Source organism: Lampetra fluviatilis, chromosome 37, assembly GCF_964198595.1.
Source record: "Lampetra fluviatilis chromosome 37, kcLamFluv1.1, whole genome shotgun sequence".
Classification (NCBI taxonomy): Eukaryota; Metazoa; Chordata; class Hyperoartia; order Petromyzontiformes; family Petromyzontidae; genus Lampetra; species Lampetra fluviatilis.
In genome coordinates this window covers 579,883-596,877 of record NC_136311.1, presented here as the reverse complement: position 1 = coordinate 596,877, position 16,995 = coordinate 579,883, and the positions used below count along the sequence as shown (strand labels likewise).

Genomic DNA, 16,995 nt, shown 5'->3' with positions numbered 1-16,995 from the left:
CAGAATATCAGCACAGCTTATATAAGTGTAGTGACATCGCGGGATGTCACTGATTAGTGCCAGCCCTAGAGAGGCACGGCGTGTGGTGTAATGATTGATAACGCTGGATGGCACCACGCTTGGTGTGCAGTACCAGCCCTACAGGATAGGGTGTAGGGGTGCCGGCTGTAGGAAAGGGGTTACTAAAGGCCATGGCACTCTGGTTGACCCGAGAGGACACGTGACCGGTTAAGTCTTCAAAGGGGCCCAAATGGGGGCGAGGGGTGGTCACGTGGTCGGGGTCCAGATCCTGCTCGAGGATTCTGGAAGGCGGTCGTAGCCAAGGACGGAGCCAGTCACGCCGCAGAGAATATAATCCGGGCCCCCCAGAAGGGCCGGGGTTGTTGTTCATCCTGATGAAACCTTCGTCTACGTTCTACGTTTTACCGAGTCTCCAACACGTGGACCTGGACCCGAGCTGTGCTCCGGTCCGTTGTAGCTAGTTACGTAGTAATTAGTGTAGTTAGCCTGGTGGTCACCACCACAGGTTGTTATTCTGTTAAGGGGCAGTTACCCCGTGTGTTGGTGTTAAATAAATGTGTTGCCTCCAAGAGTACGTCTGCGACTCAGTTGAACTCACTACATAAGCACAACGGCTAATGTCATAGTGCAATGATTATAGCACGCTGAGGACCTGCAATCCATAGGTAGCTAGATCGATCTCCCTCGGCGTGGCAGTTGAACAATGAACAATTTAGTTAAATCCCCAAGGAATTTTAAATGTTGTGCACCCAGCAATATGAATGGGTAAACCACAGATAGTCGTTTGGCAGCTGGCATGTGGTGGGATAAAGTGTGGTTACTCCCACCTCTTTTAAAACATCTGGTCCAGCGTACAAGAGGAGGTTAAAATACCCATTAATCAAAAATACTGTCAAGAGCTCGCTAAAGCGGAGGCCCTTTCACCATCAGTGGCAAGTGCAATTAATTGCAGGGCTTCCCCTTAACCTTTTCTTGCTCTTTATGAGCCATATCAAAATATTTTGAGGGAGTGAAGGGGCTGGCGGGTGCAGACATAACCAGCCGCTGATCTGGCCTGTGAGCATGGTGGGGTTGGGGACCAGGGTTTGGTACGTGGTCATTATATTTTTCATTTATATAATTCCTGTTTACCCAGGAGGCTTCACTGAGTCTAAATACTTTATTTAGGAGGGTCCTGCTAATAATTGTTTTTTTGCAGTAAAGGGCGATGTTGCTATGTGTGATCCCAATTGAGTAATTCAGCACTGGGATGATGTCTTGTTGTCTTGCTTGCAGAGGTTTTCGTCCACCCTGATGGCCATGCTGCAGCAGCACTCGACGGCAGAAGAACAGCCCAAGTGAGTTCATCCTCGCCATTACAGGAAGACACAAAAACACAAAAAAGAATATCATGCATATGCATGGCTTATGTAATGTGTCCAACATGTGGTTGTTTTCAGAGGTTTTTCATTTGCAATCATATCACGAAGGACATCACGAGATGGCATCATACGTAATTATTTCAAGTGGAGGCGAGCGCGCGCATCGTGTGAGATGTCATCACCTTAGCCTAAAGGGGATTACTCATCGCTGTTTTCATAGCCAAGTTATTTGTAACTCATTAATCAATTTGCTAATTTTTCCAGTGGCTGTGTTTGTGAGTGCTCAGTGCAATGTTGCTCACCATTAATTCCTGTCTCCCCTCTGTACAGCCATGCCTAAAATGAATACCAAATGCAGAAGAAAGTCAATGTGATGCCTAGCAAACTGTACTATGAATTGCAGCAACCTGGGTTCAATACTTTGCTTTCGATTTTACGTTATGCCTGGTTTTCACCGGTGGCCATCGCCAGGGTCCACTGTTATGAAGAGATGAATATTCTGTCTCAGCGCCAGTGCCATAATTCTACGATGAAAACTGCCGGCGGAAGCCCTGCCCCTCGAGGGGGAGAGGAGAGACCTCCGTCTGCATTACATGACCACGGAAATACCAACTCAGTGTTTTAGATGTCTGGCTCTTTTACACCAAAAGTGAAACATTGATGAAAAGTGGGAATGGGGCCTGACTTGAACTCATCAGTGGCACAAGCATTAAGGGTCCATGAGAGGGCTAATGTCTGGCTAGTTTGTTAGGGCTAGGGCTCGTGGCTGCTTGACTAGTTTCCTCTGCCAAACCCAGTCTGCGCATTCCCCTCCAATCCCAAATGTAGATCTTTCACTTTTTATTAATAATTCACTTCTGGCATTATAAGTGTCCATGTGAAGTTCAAAATATGGTTGTAACGATTAATATGAATTATTAATGCTCACCATATATGCATCAATTTGTGCCTGTAATAATGGATGTTTTTCATTTTCTGAAAATTATGTTACAACGACAGGCTAATGTTTAGACTGGTCCAGTGTTTCACAACCGGCACATCTGTGTGCTGCGGCAAAGTCTTAGGTGTGCTGGAGTATTTTGTAATCATTATTCGCGATGGATACGTTCCAGAGATGCTCATGAATAGCAAATTTTGCGGATAAAGATATTGGCATACAAATTTTGTATGTGCAACGTCTGCAGATGCTTCTAAAGCTTCAATAAGTTATCTATCTCTCGCATCTCTTTATCTCATCACTTTCTCATAACTTTATCTCATCACTTTCTCGCATCACATTCTCTCTGATCGCTTTATCGCATCACTTTATTTCTCTCTTGCGATGCTGTCAGGTAGAGTTCCAGATGCGATTCACAGATAGCCAAAATAGCAAATAGCAAGTTCATGAATAATGAGTGAATAAATTTCGATTTAAAGCTTTCGTGACTGCAGGGATTCATCTTCTTGGTTCTTTCGGTAATTTTTTAAAAATAATAATAAAATATATTATTATATCATTTTATTATGTTTAATTTTTATTATTTTATTACTTCCCTTCTACGTGACTTTACCGAAAGAACCAAGAAAAAGGTTAGCATGTCAATGTAAGAGATTGGCATGTCAATGTAAACGGCGGCTTTGTTAGTGTAAACCTGTTAATGTAAAATCAGAGAGTCGGAAATAACTGCTAACATCGGAAGGTAGGATGGAAACATCACAGCCAGTTTTGATTTAAACTGGTTAATATCGTCCTTCCAATGATTGCTCAGTTTGTACCCATCTTTTCGGTTTAAATTGTGTCTGTGTCTATACAGTATATATGGATGGCTGCATCAACGAATCTTTGTTGATAGCCAGTGGGTTTGCAGAGTACCTTCGTCTTACTATTTATGATTACTTTCATTTCGCAAATTCCAAAAGTATTCTAAAGACAAATAAACTGAAGAAAGGATGGCATTAGCAGGGTTGGGTAATGCGTGCTCACAGCAGGTTAAAGCAACTGAATGCATGTTTAATTAAATAAATAATGACAAATCAAGTAATCAGATTACAATATTCGTAGGTTTTTTCGGTAAAGTCACGTAGGTAAAAAAATTTAAATTTAATTAATAAAAGTAAAATAAAATAAAAATAAAAAATAAAAATCACGACGTTTCCGAGGCAACACAAGCTTCCGTCTTCAGGTGGAACCGTCACAGCCACGACAGCTGTATCAAGTAAATGAGAGAGTACAAGAGCTACCACTCCGTATAAATAATGGTTGAAGAGGGGAAGGGCCAAGTACGGCACACTTTTTATTAATATGGTAAGGTGAGGCTTAAGACTAAGAATAGACTGCATAACAAAAGACTGAGCCTTTGTTATGGAGAGGTGCGGTTTGTGACTACGCATAGCCTACATAACAAAAGTGTGAAAAAAGAAAAAACTAAACCTGGTAAAACAAAACTGGCTGTCTATCAATAACCTGTAATAGTTGTCTGTCAAATAAGATGGTCCAAATAAGTGTAGTTAAATCTTTTTTGCATGGTTAATCACATCTTTCCAATGATTACTCAGTTTGTAACCATTATCACGGTTGAAATTATGTCTGTGTTTGTATATTTGTATGGCTTCGTGTACAAACCTTTGATGGTAGCCAGGAGATTTGCAGAGCACCTTGGTCTCGGAGAAGACAATTTCATGAGAGCCCACAGAGTTGTAGCAATGATCGGCAACGGCCGAAGAATCAGTTCTGCCGTGTTTCAGATCTGACTTGTGCTCGCGGACACGATCAGAAACATGACGTTTCGTTTCTCCAATGTAGCAATCACCACAACTGCAACTTAGTTTGTAGACTCCAGGATACTGTAAGTCAGGAACGACATCCTTCACAGATGGTATCAGATCACGGATTTTATGCATTGTACTGAATCGGACTTGGATCTTATGTTTGTTTAGAATTTTTGGAGATTCAGTACAGTCCAAAATTATTCCTACAGCACGGTCCATGAAAGCCATGTAATCTTTTGTTTGGCTCTCTGACCGCATAAGCCAATCTGGGGTGAGTGGTGCAGTGGTGTGCTGTATTTGCTGACCCCGAGGCACCTGCTTTCTCTTTCCCACCCCCCCTCTGCGCCCCTCCCCTCGCTGCTGCCCGTCCTGGCTCCACTCCCCATCCAACGCTGCCATGGCCCCCACGCCCGCACAACTGTGTGTCCGTCTGTTTTAAATTTGTTGTTCTGGCAATGACACGCGGCATTCACTGCACACCACACACGTTTATTGTGCATACACCTAAACTATTTTATGTGTAACATGTGTAACCCATTTGCACATACACACTCATTTATGTACGTAAACATGCATGCACATAAATGTTTAAATACATGCGTAAATACATTTACGCACATGTCGCTTGTGTGTGATTCTTTGAACTTAATCGTATCTTTCAATAAAATCGCTGCTGCTTCTTTGGCCTCCTGCTGCTTGTGACTGCCACTGCAATGGGGCTGCTTCTGTTTAACTGGTGCCTACTTCTCCACGCTTCTGTGTGTCTTACCCTCCCCTTGATCGTAATGCTGGCCGAAACCCTAACAACATAATCCTGACCAATACATCTAATCCATTAATCTGACCATAACCACAACACCATAACTCTAAGCATGACTCAAACCCCCAACAAAACATTAACCCTGACAATACCCGTAACCATATCCCGAACCAAAACACTTCATGCTAACAATAACTAAATTCTTGACACAAACCCTAACCCTAATCTTCACCTTAATTTTAACCCTTACTAACCCTAACATTATCCCTAACCATAATTATATCTTATCCCTGACCCAAACTCTAACACTAACCCGGGTACTAACCCTAACTCTCATGCGAACCCTAACCCTGACGATGACTATAACCATCACTGATACTAACTCTATGCTCATAACCCTAACCATGACCTTTACACAAACACTATCAACCTTCATGTTCACCATGACTATAATCCCGACTTGAACCACAACCACGACAATAACTCTGACCACAATTATAAATCGTAACTCTTACAACTCTAACCCATAACTCTAACCATACTATTTTCTTTACCTTACCTCTAACCCTGTCTCTTAACTCGCACCGGCGGTATCACCACTCCACCTCTACCATTTCCCTTTCGGGGTTGGCCTCCAGGAGCTACAAGGTTCGCTTTAACAGTGTGTCCTCAGGGAAAGACGTGCCCCCTTCCTCCCAGGAGACCAGTGGCAGCAGCACCGGCGGTGGTGCTGCCGGTGGTGAGCGGGAGCGGCTGCAGAGTGCGGGACCCTTGGCCAATGTCAGGTAGTGACATGCATGTTGGTTTGCGCGCACCCCTGGTTATCCTTGTGTTTTTTTTGCAGTCACCATCAAGTCCGTGTAACGCTTTGTAGATGTTAGTTGTTGTGCCGTATGGTTATCTGGTGTGCTTTTGGATTGCACCTCATGTTGTTTTGATGTCCGATAATTTGCTCCACATATTGAGAGCTTTTTCAGAAATAAGCAGCTCTCTTTTGTAACAGTGGCAAATGTTACTAATATGTATATCGATGTCTGGGTTCTTCGGCCATTCAAGATCGCTGGCTGTAAGCTGGTGGATCGTTTTGGTGCTGCTGTTCAATGGTCGTGATGGGCGAGTAGTTGATTATGTAATCCATTTATCCTACTCCACAGTCACAGGTGGAACTATATTTTATCCACCTGTGTAGGAGATGCGTTTATTGGCCATGCAATGTCAAACAAAATTAATGTATTAGTTCCTAAAGAAGCTACTAGAACATGGAGTGAAATGGCAGGTATAATGCTGAACAATACGCATGACAACCGGAAAACACGTTGGATAGCTATGCAATTCAAGTATCTCCTTGCCCAAGTATTCGCCAGTCTGGGCTGTCAGCATTGGATATCCCACATTCTTAAAGGCCTTTCTCCTTGTTCATTTAGTTATGTGTTTTGGGAGTGTGGGGGTATATTTGTATCCGTGGTGAAATCATGAGCCTGCGTGCTTATATTATGTTTTATAATTGTGTGAGTTATTTACCTACTTGCTTTTAGCTCTGTACAGCACCTTGCGACCTCTGGGTGAAACATGTTTTTGTAATAAAGGACTCTTCCACTGTGTCTGTCTCCGTTGTCCTTTATTTGGGTTCTTACAACTTTGCCCCACACGGCCCTCGCTCAGAGCCTTCCGCTTGGCAGCTTGACAGCTGCCGTCGCTCACGTAGCCTTTCCCCGCTCCCGATGCAGCTCCGCTGCAGGCTTTCCTCTTAGCCTCTCCGCCCGTTGTGCAGTCTCTCAGCTGCTCTCGCTGCAGCCCCACCGCTGCTCTTCGTTCCACCCGTGCCCGGACACCGCTGGCCGACGGTGCCGAGTCCCACCGCGTGGCGATCTCGCCACTCTCCACCCTCTGCCCTGCGTGGCCTCCTCCTGTCTTTATTCCCATACTCTCCTCCCGTCTCTTCCGGTTACTGCCCTTAAGAGCTTACCCCTCTCCCCCACGTGACCTAACCCCTCCCCCCGTGACGTCATATCCGCGAGGCCGTTTACGCCCGCATTACACCACCCTCCCCCATGGAGAAAATTCCAGCCGTCCTCGGCTGAACAACAACAACAACAAGTAATGCGAGCGACCAACAACCATCAGACATGCAAGGACAACGAAGCATACAATAAATATAACAATAACAACAAGAACAGTATAAATCAACGAAAAGTAAGGGACTTCGACCGCGTGCGGGTCGCCGGCCCGTCCCGGACGGGCGGCGGCCCCCCTGCAGACTGAGAACGCGACGGGGTTTTAAGAGCGACAGGATCAAGACTTCCTGTTGCTATTGGAGGCCCGCCAACGCCACGGTCCCATTTCCCTGAAGGGCCAGAGTCCGGGGTGTCCCGCAATCATGTCCGCGGCGGGGTCAGAAGGGCGGCGGGGCTCGGCGTCCCCACAGCCGTGGTAGGCCCACCCCGAGCAGAGTCCCCTGTCTCCTGCAGTGTCACGGCCGGCTTGTCTGTAAAAGGCATGACAGGCGCTCTTGCAGGGTCAACAGGCACAGGCAAGGGTGCGTCGGCAGCAACAGACACCGGCAAGGCAACATCAGGAGATGACGCATCCGTTTGAGGGGCCACATATGGTTTCAAGCGAGACGTGTGAACGTACCAACGCCGAGATCCGAACCGAACGCGTGCAGACTGTGGGTTGGGAACCTCGATGAGCCAAACAGGCCCTTGCCATGGTTTATGTAATTTAGGGGAGGTCCCTGGCCGCACCTGTGGGCAATGCAGCCAGGCCATGTCCCCCACCTTCCAGGGGCACTTCCCCTTAGAGCGTCGAGTGCACCGTTCGTTCCGGGCCTGGGCTTTGGCCGTAGCCATGCGGGCCCCTTCCCGCGCCTCAGTGACGCGGCGAACGGTGTCCTGAATGTAATCAGGAAGAGGCTTAGTAGGTCCCCTCACTCCTGTTCCCAACTGCACATCCATCGGCGGCACGTTTTCGCGACCGTACATAAGGAAAAACGGCGAATATCCTGTAGACGCATGCGGCGTCATACAGTATGCCGAGAGTACCCCAGGGATATGCAAATCCCAATCCGCTTGTTTTTCACTCACCGTGTGACACAGCATGGCGGACAAAGTCCGATTCAGCCGTTCGACCATACCATCCGTCTGCAGGTGGTAGGGAGATCTCCGGATCTTTTTAGTTCCCAGAGCCGCGCACACTTCCCCCAACAATTTGGAAGATAAATTTCGGCCCTGATCCGTGAGGAGCCTCTCCGGCGCCCCCTTGTCCATAACGTACCCGAATAGAAAGGCGTCCGTAATGGACGCCGCCGACTGGTCGGGCAAGGGCCAGGCCATCGGCCAGCGGGAGAGGTACTCCACCCCAACTAGCAAGTATTTATTACCTTTAGCGGATGGCGGGAAGGGTCCCAAAATATCTAACGCCACCAGCTCATTAACTCGAGACACCCGAATAGACTGTATCGGCGGCACATATGGGTGTTTAGGCGGCTTCCGCCGGGCACAATCGGGACACGCGCGAACGTGCCCGACGACATCCGTTGTCATGCCGTGCCAAAAGTAATCTCGCCGCAACGTCAATAGGGTCTTCTGCACCCCCAGATGTAACAGCGTGTCGCAGTGCAGAGTCCTAATCAATTCGTTCCGCAAGGATGCCGGTACAACAACACGCCAGCGTTCCTGTAACCCTTCCCTCCACATCAGCATTCCATCGCGGAGAGTGGTTCCCGGCGTTCCCCCAGAACCCGGTCCCACACTCTCCTTCGCAGCCCGACTCCGCAGGGTGCCCAATGAATCGTCCAGCATTTGTTCACTAATCCATACAGCCCTTGGAAGGTTCAAAACCCCATCAGCCGGTCCCGGCCCCACTGGAGCCTCAGGCACCTCGACCGCCAACGCAACAGGCTGAGGGGGATGCTGGATCGGCGCACACCTATGCGTCCCCGACGCGCACGCGCAAGGGGATCGCTGTGGCAACCTAGAGAGCGCGTCCGCATTCGCGTGACGCACCCCCTTCCGATGATGAATTTGGAAGGAAAATTCCTGCAGCGTGTCCAACCACCACGCCAGCTGGCCGGATGGTTGGTCCACCTTCAGGGCATACTGCAAGGCCGCATGATCCGTGCGCACAATAAACGAACGGCCGTAGAGATATGGTCGAAATTGGCGGAGAAAGTAAACAATAGCCAAAGTTCCCGGCGAGTGACGCAGTTGCGGATTTCGGCGGGAGACAAAACCCGGCTACCGTACGCAACCACGCGCTCCACACCGCCTTTGGACTGCGACAACACGGCCCCAATGCCCGTGTCACTCGCGTCCATATCCAGAATGAAGGGGTGATCAAAATCTGGATAATCCAACGTCGGCGCCGTAGCCAACCGATCGCTCAGGCCTTGAAACGCCGCCTCCTCCGGCGGTCCCCAATCAAATTTTCGTCCTTTACCCGTAAGGAGGTGCAGAGGCCTCGCGATCGTTGCAAAATTGGGAACAAACCTACGATAATATGAAGCAAACCCCAAAAACCGACGCACATCCCCCACCGTGGCCGGGGTTGGCCAGTCACGGACGCACGCCGTCTTGTCCGGATCCGTGGCAACCCCGTCCGCACTAACGATATGTCCCAAATAGCGCACGGACCGTTGCAGTAGGTGACATTTCTTAGGTTTGAATTTAAATTTTGCGGAACGCATCCTGGCGAACACCGCCTCCAACCTCAGTAAATGTTCATCAAATGTGCGGCTGAAGACGATAATATCGTCTAAATATATCAGACATGTCTCCCACTGCAACCCCATTAATACCAGTTCCATCAACCTCTGAAATGTGGCGGGGGCAGCATTCAACCCCATCGGAAGACAATTAAATTGAAATAACCTCTGCGGCGTACGGAAAGCAGTCTTTTCCCGCGAGGACTCATCGAGGGGAAGCTGCCAGAATCCCGAAGAAAGATCCAGCGTCGAAAAGAACTTCGCCCCCGACAAGGCATCGAGGGAATCATCCATACGCAGCAGGGGGTACGCATCTGCCACGGACACTTTATTCAATTTCCGAAAATCCACACAAAATCGCAATTTCCCGTCTTTCTTCTTAACCAAGACAACAGGCGCACCCCATGGGCTATTAGATGGAGAGATTATGTCCGCAGCCAACATGTCGTCCACTGCCCCTCGAACATGATCTCGCTCTGCCGGACTCATCCGATGCGAGTTCAACCGAATAGGAGCAGCGTCCCCCGTGTCAATATGATGAGAAAGCAGGGAGGTGCGTCCCAAGTCCAGATCGTCGGAGCTAAACACATCCGAATAATTCAACAATAGCGCGCGAAGCGCGAACCGTTGTTCCCCGGAAAGGGAAGAATTTCCTCCGCACAATTCGGCTATCCAGCGATTATCTGGGGCCGCATAGGCCGAAACACCGGCAACCATCTCCCGGCGGCCCAGATAGTCCTGGGCCATAAACGCTGTGGTGGCGTGTCCCACAACTGTTCCAGCCGGTACACATACATTTTCCGTACTCCCATTAAGCACTTGCAAAAATGGCTGCTGGTCCGGCCGGATAATAGTCTGTGCCCCTACGAGCGCCGATCCGCCCGTTATAGTAGCGGACGGCGATAACAAAACTCCAGTTGCTCCCTCTCGACCAGGTAGAGGTTTCCGATACCGCAAAGGGATAAGCATCTGTGAGCCCGGTGGAATGTCAACAGATACCTCGGACAGCGCCTGCACCTGGCCGACCGGAGCAGGTCGCCCCCAAGGCGACGGCAGAAATGTAATTTTACGACCCCCCGGTAATTCGATACAGTTTTCATTAATTCTAATTAGAATGGGCATTTTGGCCAGAAAATCAGTTCCCAACAAACACGGAACCGCAAGGGACCTCGAAATTAACACAATTCCCGAGGCCGACACTCCCCAGATAGATATATTGGCGTCCACCTGGCCCACAATGCCCATACTACCCCCGTTCGCCGCAACGCAGGAATCGTAAACCGGACGCACGGCCTCTGGTGGGATGTCCAACAGATGGAAAATTACATCCGATATAATGGTCGCGGACGCCCCGGAGTCCACTAAAATGCGCACGTCCACCCCCTGTATAGAGCCCGGTACAGTGGACGAACCAGTAGCGGCCGCGACGAACCGCCGTGCCAATTTACGCCACTGCGTTACTGAGCGACATGGCCCAGTCGATGGCCTCCCGTTATTAACAACACCCGGATCGCGTGACAATGGTGATGAATGAGGTGTCAAGCCTTGCCGGGTGTCTGGTGCGCATCGACTTGCCTGTCCTGGAGGATCCTTCCGCGGCACGTCCGCTGTCGAGGCCTCCTGCTGGGGCGGACCTGGGATATGGGCCCAGCAGTCCCTGGCGTAATGGCCCTTACGAACGCAGCGGAAGCACTCGATGTCGTTGCTCCGCGCCGCAGGCCCTCCATCCCGACGCTCCTGCGTCAGCGGCGCAGATCGCGGCCCCAGTCCACCGCGGGCCGACCACTGAGCAGAGGCGGCTGTCAGCTCCTGCGGGCCCCCCCCGTCAGGAACGTACACCGCCTTCTTAGGATCCCAACCCACGGCACCTCCCTCGATGATGGGCCCCCCCGTCCACGCCGTGACTTGCTTCCAGCGGCGTAGGTTAAACTGGGCATCAAGACACTTTGCGGCCGCCCAGGATGTCAGCTTTTCGTGGCCACACTCCAGCATAGGGATCCCCAAATCCTGGGACAGCTCGAGCATTTTGCCCAAAATGAGGGGTTCGAGTAGGTCAGGCTCCGTCTCCGGGTATGCGGCCATGGCTCACTCCAAGACAGCACCCCTGTATGCCACCGGCGACTCCTCGGGTGCTCGCTGGCGTTGAACAAACCGGCGGTGAGCATCATCCGGCGGCTCGTATGCATCCGCCATCTCGTCGAAAACTCCTCTCAACGTTTTCTTTTTCTCGGCCTTTATAGAACGGAAGAATCGCACCGACTCGTCGTCGAGAAGAGTTGGTAGAACCTCCAGGGCCTCTGCGTCAGTCCACCTGGCGGAGCGCACCGCCGCCAAAAATCTGCAGGCGAAAGCACTCCAATCGCCACCGATGGAGAATTCTTTAACAGTTGTCAGATGACGGCTGCGACTCCTTGCTGCGCCGTCCTCAGCAGGTGACTCATCACGCGGCATATTCAAAATGGCGTCGCATCGCCACGTGTCCAAGATGGCGGCTCCCCGCCGCGGAGAGCGCAAGATGGCGGCTTCCCGCCGTTCTTCCCCTGCCACGCCCAAGATGGCGTCTTCGTGCCGCGTGGCAGATGGCGCTGGCAGCGCAGGCAAGGCCGAGGCCTGCGGATCACCACCGGGCCTCCCCAACGCCGTCGCCGGCGTGACGAGGTCGCACAGTTGCGCCAGCACGGTTTTCAAGGTCTCCAGCTGCGCCGCCATCTGCCTCCATCGTAAGTCCGCGTCCTCCGGCGTGGACGGGTCCACCGACGCAGCGACATCTTGTACTCCCGGACCCGTACTCGTTCCCGCTCGGATCTCCTCCTCCATCGCAGGCAGGTCCACCGCCTGAGGAAGGTCGTCGTCGTCGGATGATGTAGCAGATGATGGTGCAGGAATATTCTTTCTTCTGAGCTGTTTTGACATGCCGTTTCACTTCTGACACCAGTGTAATAAAGGACTCTTCCACTGTGTCTGTCTCCGTTGTCCTTTATTTGGGTTCTTACAACTTTGCCCCGCACGGCCCTCGCTCAGAGCCTTCCGCTTGGCAGCTTGATAGCTGCCGTCGCTCACGTAGCCTTTTCCCACTCCCGATGCAGCTCTGCTGCAGGCTTCCCTCTTAGCCTCTCCACCCGTTGTGCAGTCTCTCAGCTGCTCTCGCTGCAGCCCCACCGCTGCTCTCCGTTCCACCCGTGCCCGGACACCCCTGGCCGACGGTGCCGAGTCCCACTGCGTGGCGATCTCGCCACTCTCCACCCTCTGCCCTGCGTGGCCTCCTCCTGTCTTTATTCCCATACTCTCCTCCTGTCTCTTCCGGTTAGCGCCCTTAAGAGCTTACCCCTCTCCCCCACGTGACCTAACCCCTCCCCCCGTGACGTCATATCCGCGAGGCCGTTTACGCCCGCATTACATTTTTATAAGTGTCACTTATTATTTCCATGGTGGCAGCCAGTCTTTTACAGAATTGCCAATTTAGACTTGCTGGAAAGTGGTACCTGCTTTTTTGACCCTTGACGTATGACACCCTTGACCTGGATTTAAATCCTCGATGCTTTTGTGAATCGAGCGCAGATACTATTATGGTATGCATTTGGTAAGTTTAAGTTTTCTTTGTCCAGGCTGGGCTCAATAATTAGAAGTTTCCGTGGTGTACTGTATTCTTTAATCTAAAACTATTAATGCAATGCTCTCCTTATTGGAATATCTACAAAGCAATTATCCTGGCTACAATATGTACAAAATGCTGCTGCCAGAAATATGTCCATGCTACTCCAATTATGGCCTCATTACTTTGACTCCGAGTTTGTTTTCAAGTAGATTTCAAATTTTGCTTTTAAATTATAAGGGTTCGTCCCCTCTTACCTTATTCAACTCCTATCTCATTTTGACCCAAGTTGTTTAGTTGATTCACAAAATGCTGGACTATTTAGATTTTAGTTCAAAATGTCCACTGAAGGTGATATAACCTACTTGAATTACCATCCTAATCTATGGAACTTTTCATCACCCTCAGTAGGATCTGCCAATCACTGTCCTGAAGACATATCTGTTCAATTATGTTTTTACTAATATTTCTCAGTAGTGAGATGTATTTTTACTTGCTGAATTTTATCCATTATGTCATGTTTTATCGTTTCTATATATTTCATGGTCTTTCCAGTCAGCTAGGATGACTTTCCTCGCTATAACATTAAAGGCTTGGAGTAGAGTGTGTTGTGACTATGATAGTCTGACTGGTTTCAAGTTCCATAGAAAGGAGTCTACCGAGGGCCTAACGCTTGTGCCGCAGATTTTACTAAAGTGCTTGTCAATGTCCAAGTGAAATTCAGTAATATCCGGGCACGGCCAAAAGGCATGCAGGTAAGTCTGGGTGGTGCCCCGTGGGTACCTAGGGCAGTCTGGAGAGGTGTTTGAGAACGTTGCCCTCTTCTCATTGGTGAGATAAGTTCCATGTATACGTTCGTATTGAATAACCTTAAAAGGGAGCAACTTAGGACCGGTAGCAGGGGCGTGCCAGATTTGTGTCCTCTTCTGGAATGGGACAACATAACTCAACTGTCCTTTCCATAGCCTTTTAGTTTTCAATCTGGTCTGTTCTTCCCCAGAGTGAGGGAGTCAATATGCCTCCGCCATTTTGTATTTATCCCATCCTACTGAGAGACATTTAATTACGGGGTGATAGTCGCTAGAGAGGTCATTATTTGGGGATTTAGTAATGGCGTCTCTAATCTGTAGGAAAGACTGCTTTCCAGAGTGGCAACTTAATCCCTTTGCCCACTATTCTAAGGGACGGGTTACCCCAGAAGGGGGATTGTCTATGAAGGGTAGAGGAAATCGGGCCTGTTTGTCCTGACAGATTCCTAAAGTGGGAGTTACTGTCCACAATGGTTTGAGAGCCCGTGGTCTATCCTTGGTTGGGGACAAAACACTTCCTGTAAGGCTCCAGGGGCTAACAGAGCTTTCTTCCCATTTCTCTCACACCCCCTTCCTTTATGGATTCATCCATTGTTTAACATCAAGAAGGGCATTCAGTTGGAGTTTAAACACTTTGTGAAGCCTATATCTTAAAAGGTTATAAAATTAATAGTGGTTAAATCTTGACTTAAAGCTTTCGTGACTGCAGGAATTCATATTCTTTGGGTCTTTCGGTAAAGTCACGCCTATCTACGTGACTTTACCGAAAGACCCAAAGAATATGAATTGTGGTTATTGTGGTATGCGCGGAATATTTCTATGGTGTCTCCGTGGTGCCGATGTCTTTCAGGTTCTCGGTGTTTGGGCTGGGCTCCCGTGCCTACCCTCACTTTGCGGCGTTTGGCCACGCAGTGGACGCACTGCTGGGAGACCTGGGTGGGGAGAGGATCCTGCGAATAGGGGAGGGAGACGAGCTGGGGGGGCAGGAGGAAGCATTCCGCACCTGGGCGCGCCGCGTCTTCCAGGTGCTGATCTCTCACCATGAACCCAGCTCACGTTAAGCTCATCGTGCTGGAAGCTTCTTTAGGAATGGCTCTCAGCAGGTGGAGTGAAATGTTGGATATCATGCCGAACAACATGCAGTAAAGCTGAAAATACGTCGGAGAACGATCCATTTCAGAATTGTTGCCCATTTTCACAATGGAATTTCAGGCTGCGTGTGACGTGTTCTGCGTCGGAGATGACGTGAACATGGACAAGGTGGCGAATTCCCTGGTGCGGAGTGAGCGTGCATGGCGCCCTGACCGTTACCGCCTCGTGCCGGCCAGCGAGGCCCCCGACCTCATCACAGGTGCTTGCGAACTGCATTGGCAGGAAGGCTTCACTGAACCTCGAGAAATGTTTTGTAGGGTCCCGCCAATATTTTGTAGTAGGGGGAAATGTTGCTGTTTGTCATTCCAATTGAGTAATTTGCAAGTAATTTTTCAGCATTGGAATGTTTGGCCAATACCAGTTATATTGATTGATTTTTAGCTGTAGAGTGTACCAGAGAATCTGGAAGAGATCCATGCAGAACAGGAGGAGAATGTACAAACTCCACACAAATAACTCAGGATGTTCTTGCTGTGGGGCACAAGGGCTACAGCTTTGCCACCCTGCCACAAAAGGACTCTAAATCTGTAATTGCCCATTCGTGTTACCATTGGAGCAGTAGTGCAGTCGGTAACGCAATGCACTAAAATCCGTGACTTGGGGTTTATTTCTGGTCATCACTAAGATCAGTGGTGATATACAGTGAGGAAGAAAAGTATTTGATCCCCTGCTGATTTTGTACGTTTGCCCACTGACAAAGAAATGATCAGTCTATAATTTTAATGGTAGGTTTATTTGAACAGTGAGAGACAGAATAACAACAACAAAATCCAGAAAAACGCATGTCAAAAATGTTATAAATGTATTTGCATTTTAATGAGGGAAATAAGTATTTGACCTGCTCTCAATCAGAAATATGTCTACGCCTCTATATAAGGAACGAAACAAGTGGACTTCTCCACAATTCTGGCTGTCGCCTGATGAAGCTGGTTGTAATTACTGGCGAAACGTCGTACTTGGATTGTAAATGGTGTGGTTTGGCTCTCCAACACACCAGTGTGCTGTACTAGTGACGAATTGACATGTTCTGTTTACGTGACAACCCTTACTCGTTGGCTGTGTCGGGTGGTGGCGGGTTTTAACGAGACATTTATATATTTACGCGATCGAAATGCATCTTAATTTCCACATTTTTGTAGCTCAGTAAATATAGCTAAATGGGTTTAAATATTGCTGCATGATTTTTGCATTAAACAATATTGCAGAAAACTTGCACCATTTAACTTAATGTTAAACTGGTAAAATATTGATTTATCTTCTTGGTTCTTTCGGTAAAGTCATGAAGAAGGGAAATAATTAAATAATAAAAATTTAACATAATAAAATACAATTCTTACGAAGTTTCGGCCACAACGCAAGCAGCCGTCCTCAGGTGAAGAACAGGGCTGTCGGAAAGACAGCGTCTGAATGAACACCACCAAGCTTGGCAATGTATATTTAAGCTGGGTTAGAGGAGGAGGGCGCTTTGACAAAGGAATTTGCATATGATGAATCCCTGCAGTCACGAAAGCTTTAAATCGAAAAATATTCATTTAGTTCAGGGTGGGTGATCCCATGCCAAGGCCTTATTCTTGACCCTGCCTCAATGACCTATTGCCTGTGACCCTTTGCCCTCTCCTCGCCATGCAGCTCTCTTTAAGATCCACAAGCGGAAGATTTCCTCGGCGCCGCTCATTTCCCGGGAAAATCTGCAAAGCAGCAACTCCAGGTCGACAGCAGCACAAACGAAGGGCCAGATTATTAGTCTCGCCTCGTCTTTGACTTGGCCTCTAACACAGCCCAGCTCAGGCTAGAGATACTCAGTTGCTTTCAAAGACGAATGAGCGGCTAAGGCATGGCTTGGATCAGCT

At 49.0% G+C, this 16,995-nt stretch overlaps 1 protein-coding gene across 1 annotated transcript in view; it reads left to right on the top strand.

Moving 5' to 3' along the window:
- The window catches only part of LOC144945188 (nitric oxide synthase 1-like), a 93,871-nt gene that overhangs the window by 65,475 nt on the left and 11,401 nt on the right, over positions 1-16,995 (top strand). The window contains exons 15-19 of the mRNA XM_078873478.1: positions 1,297-1,358; positions 5,529-5,675; positions 14,844-15,018; positions 15,206-15,344; positions 16,775-16,853. Of these exons, the coding sequence (XP_078729604.1) occupies positions 1,297-1,358; positions 5,529-5,675; positions 14,844-15,018; positions 15,206-15,344; positions 16,775-16,853 (602 nt within the window). The remainder of the gene's footprint in view (positions 1-1,296; positions 1,359-5,528; positions 5,676-14,843; positions 15,019-15,205; positions 15,345-16,774; positions 16,854-16,995) is intronic.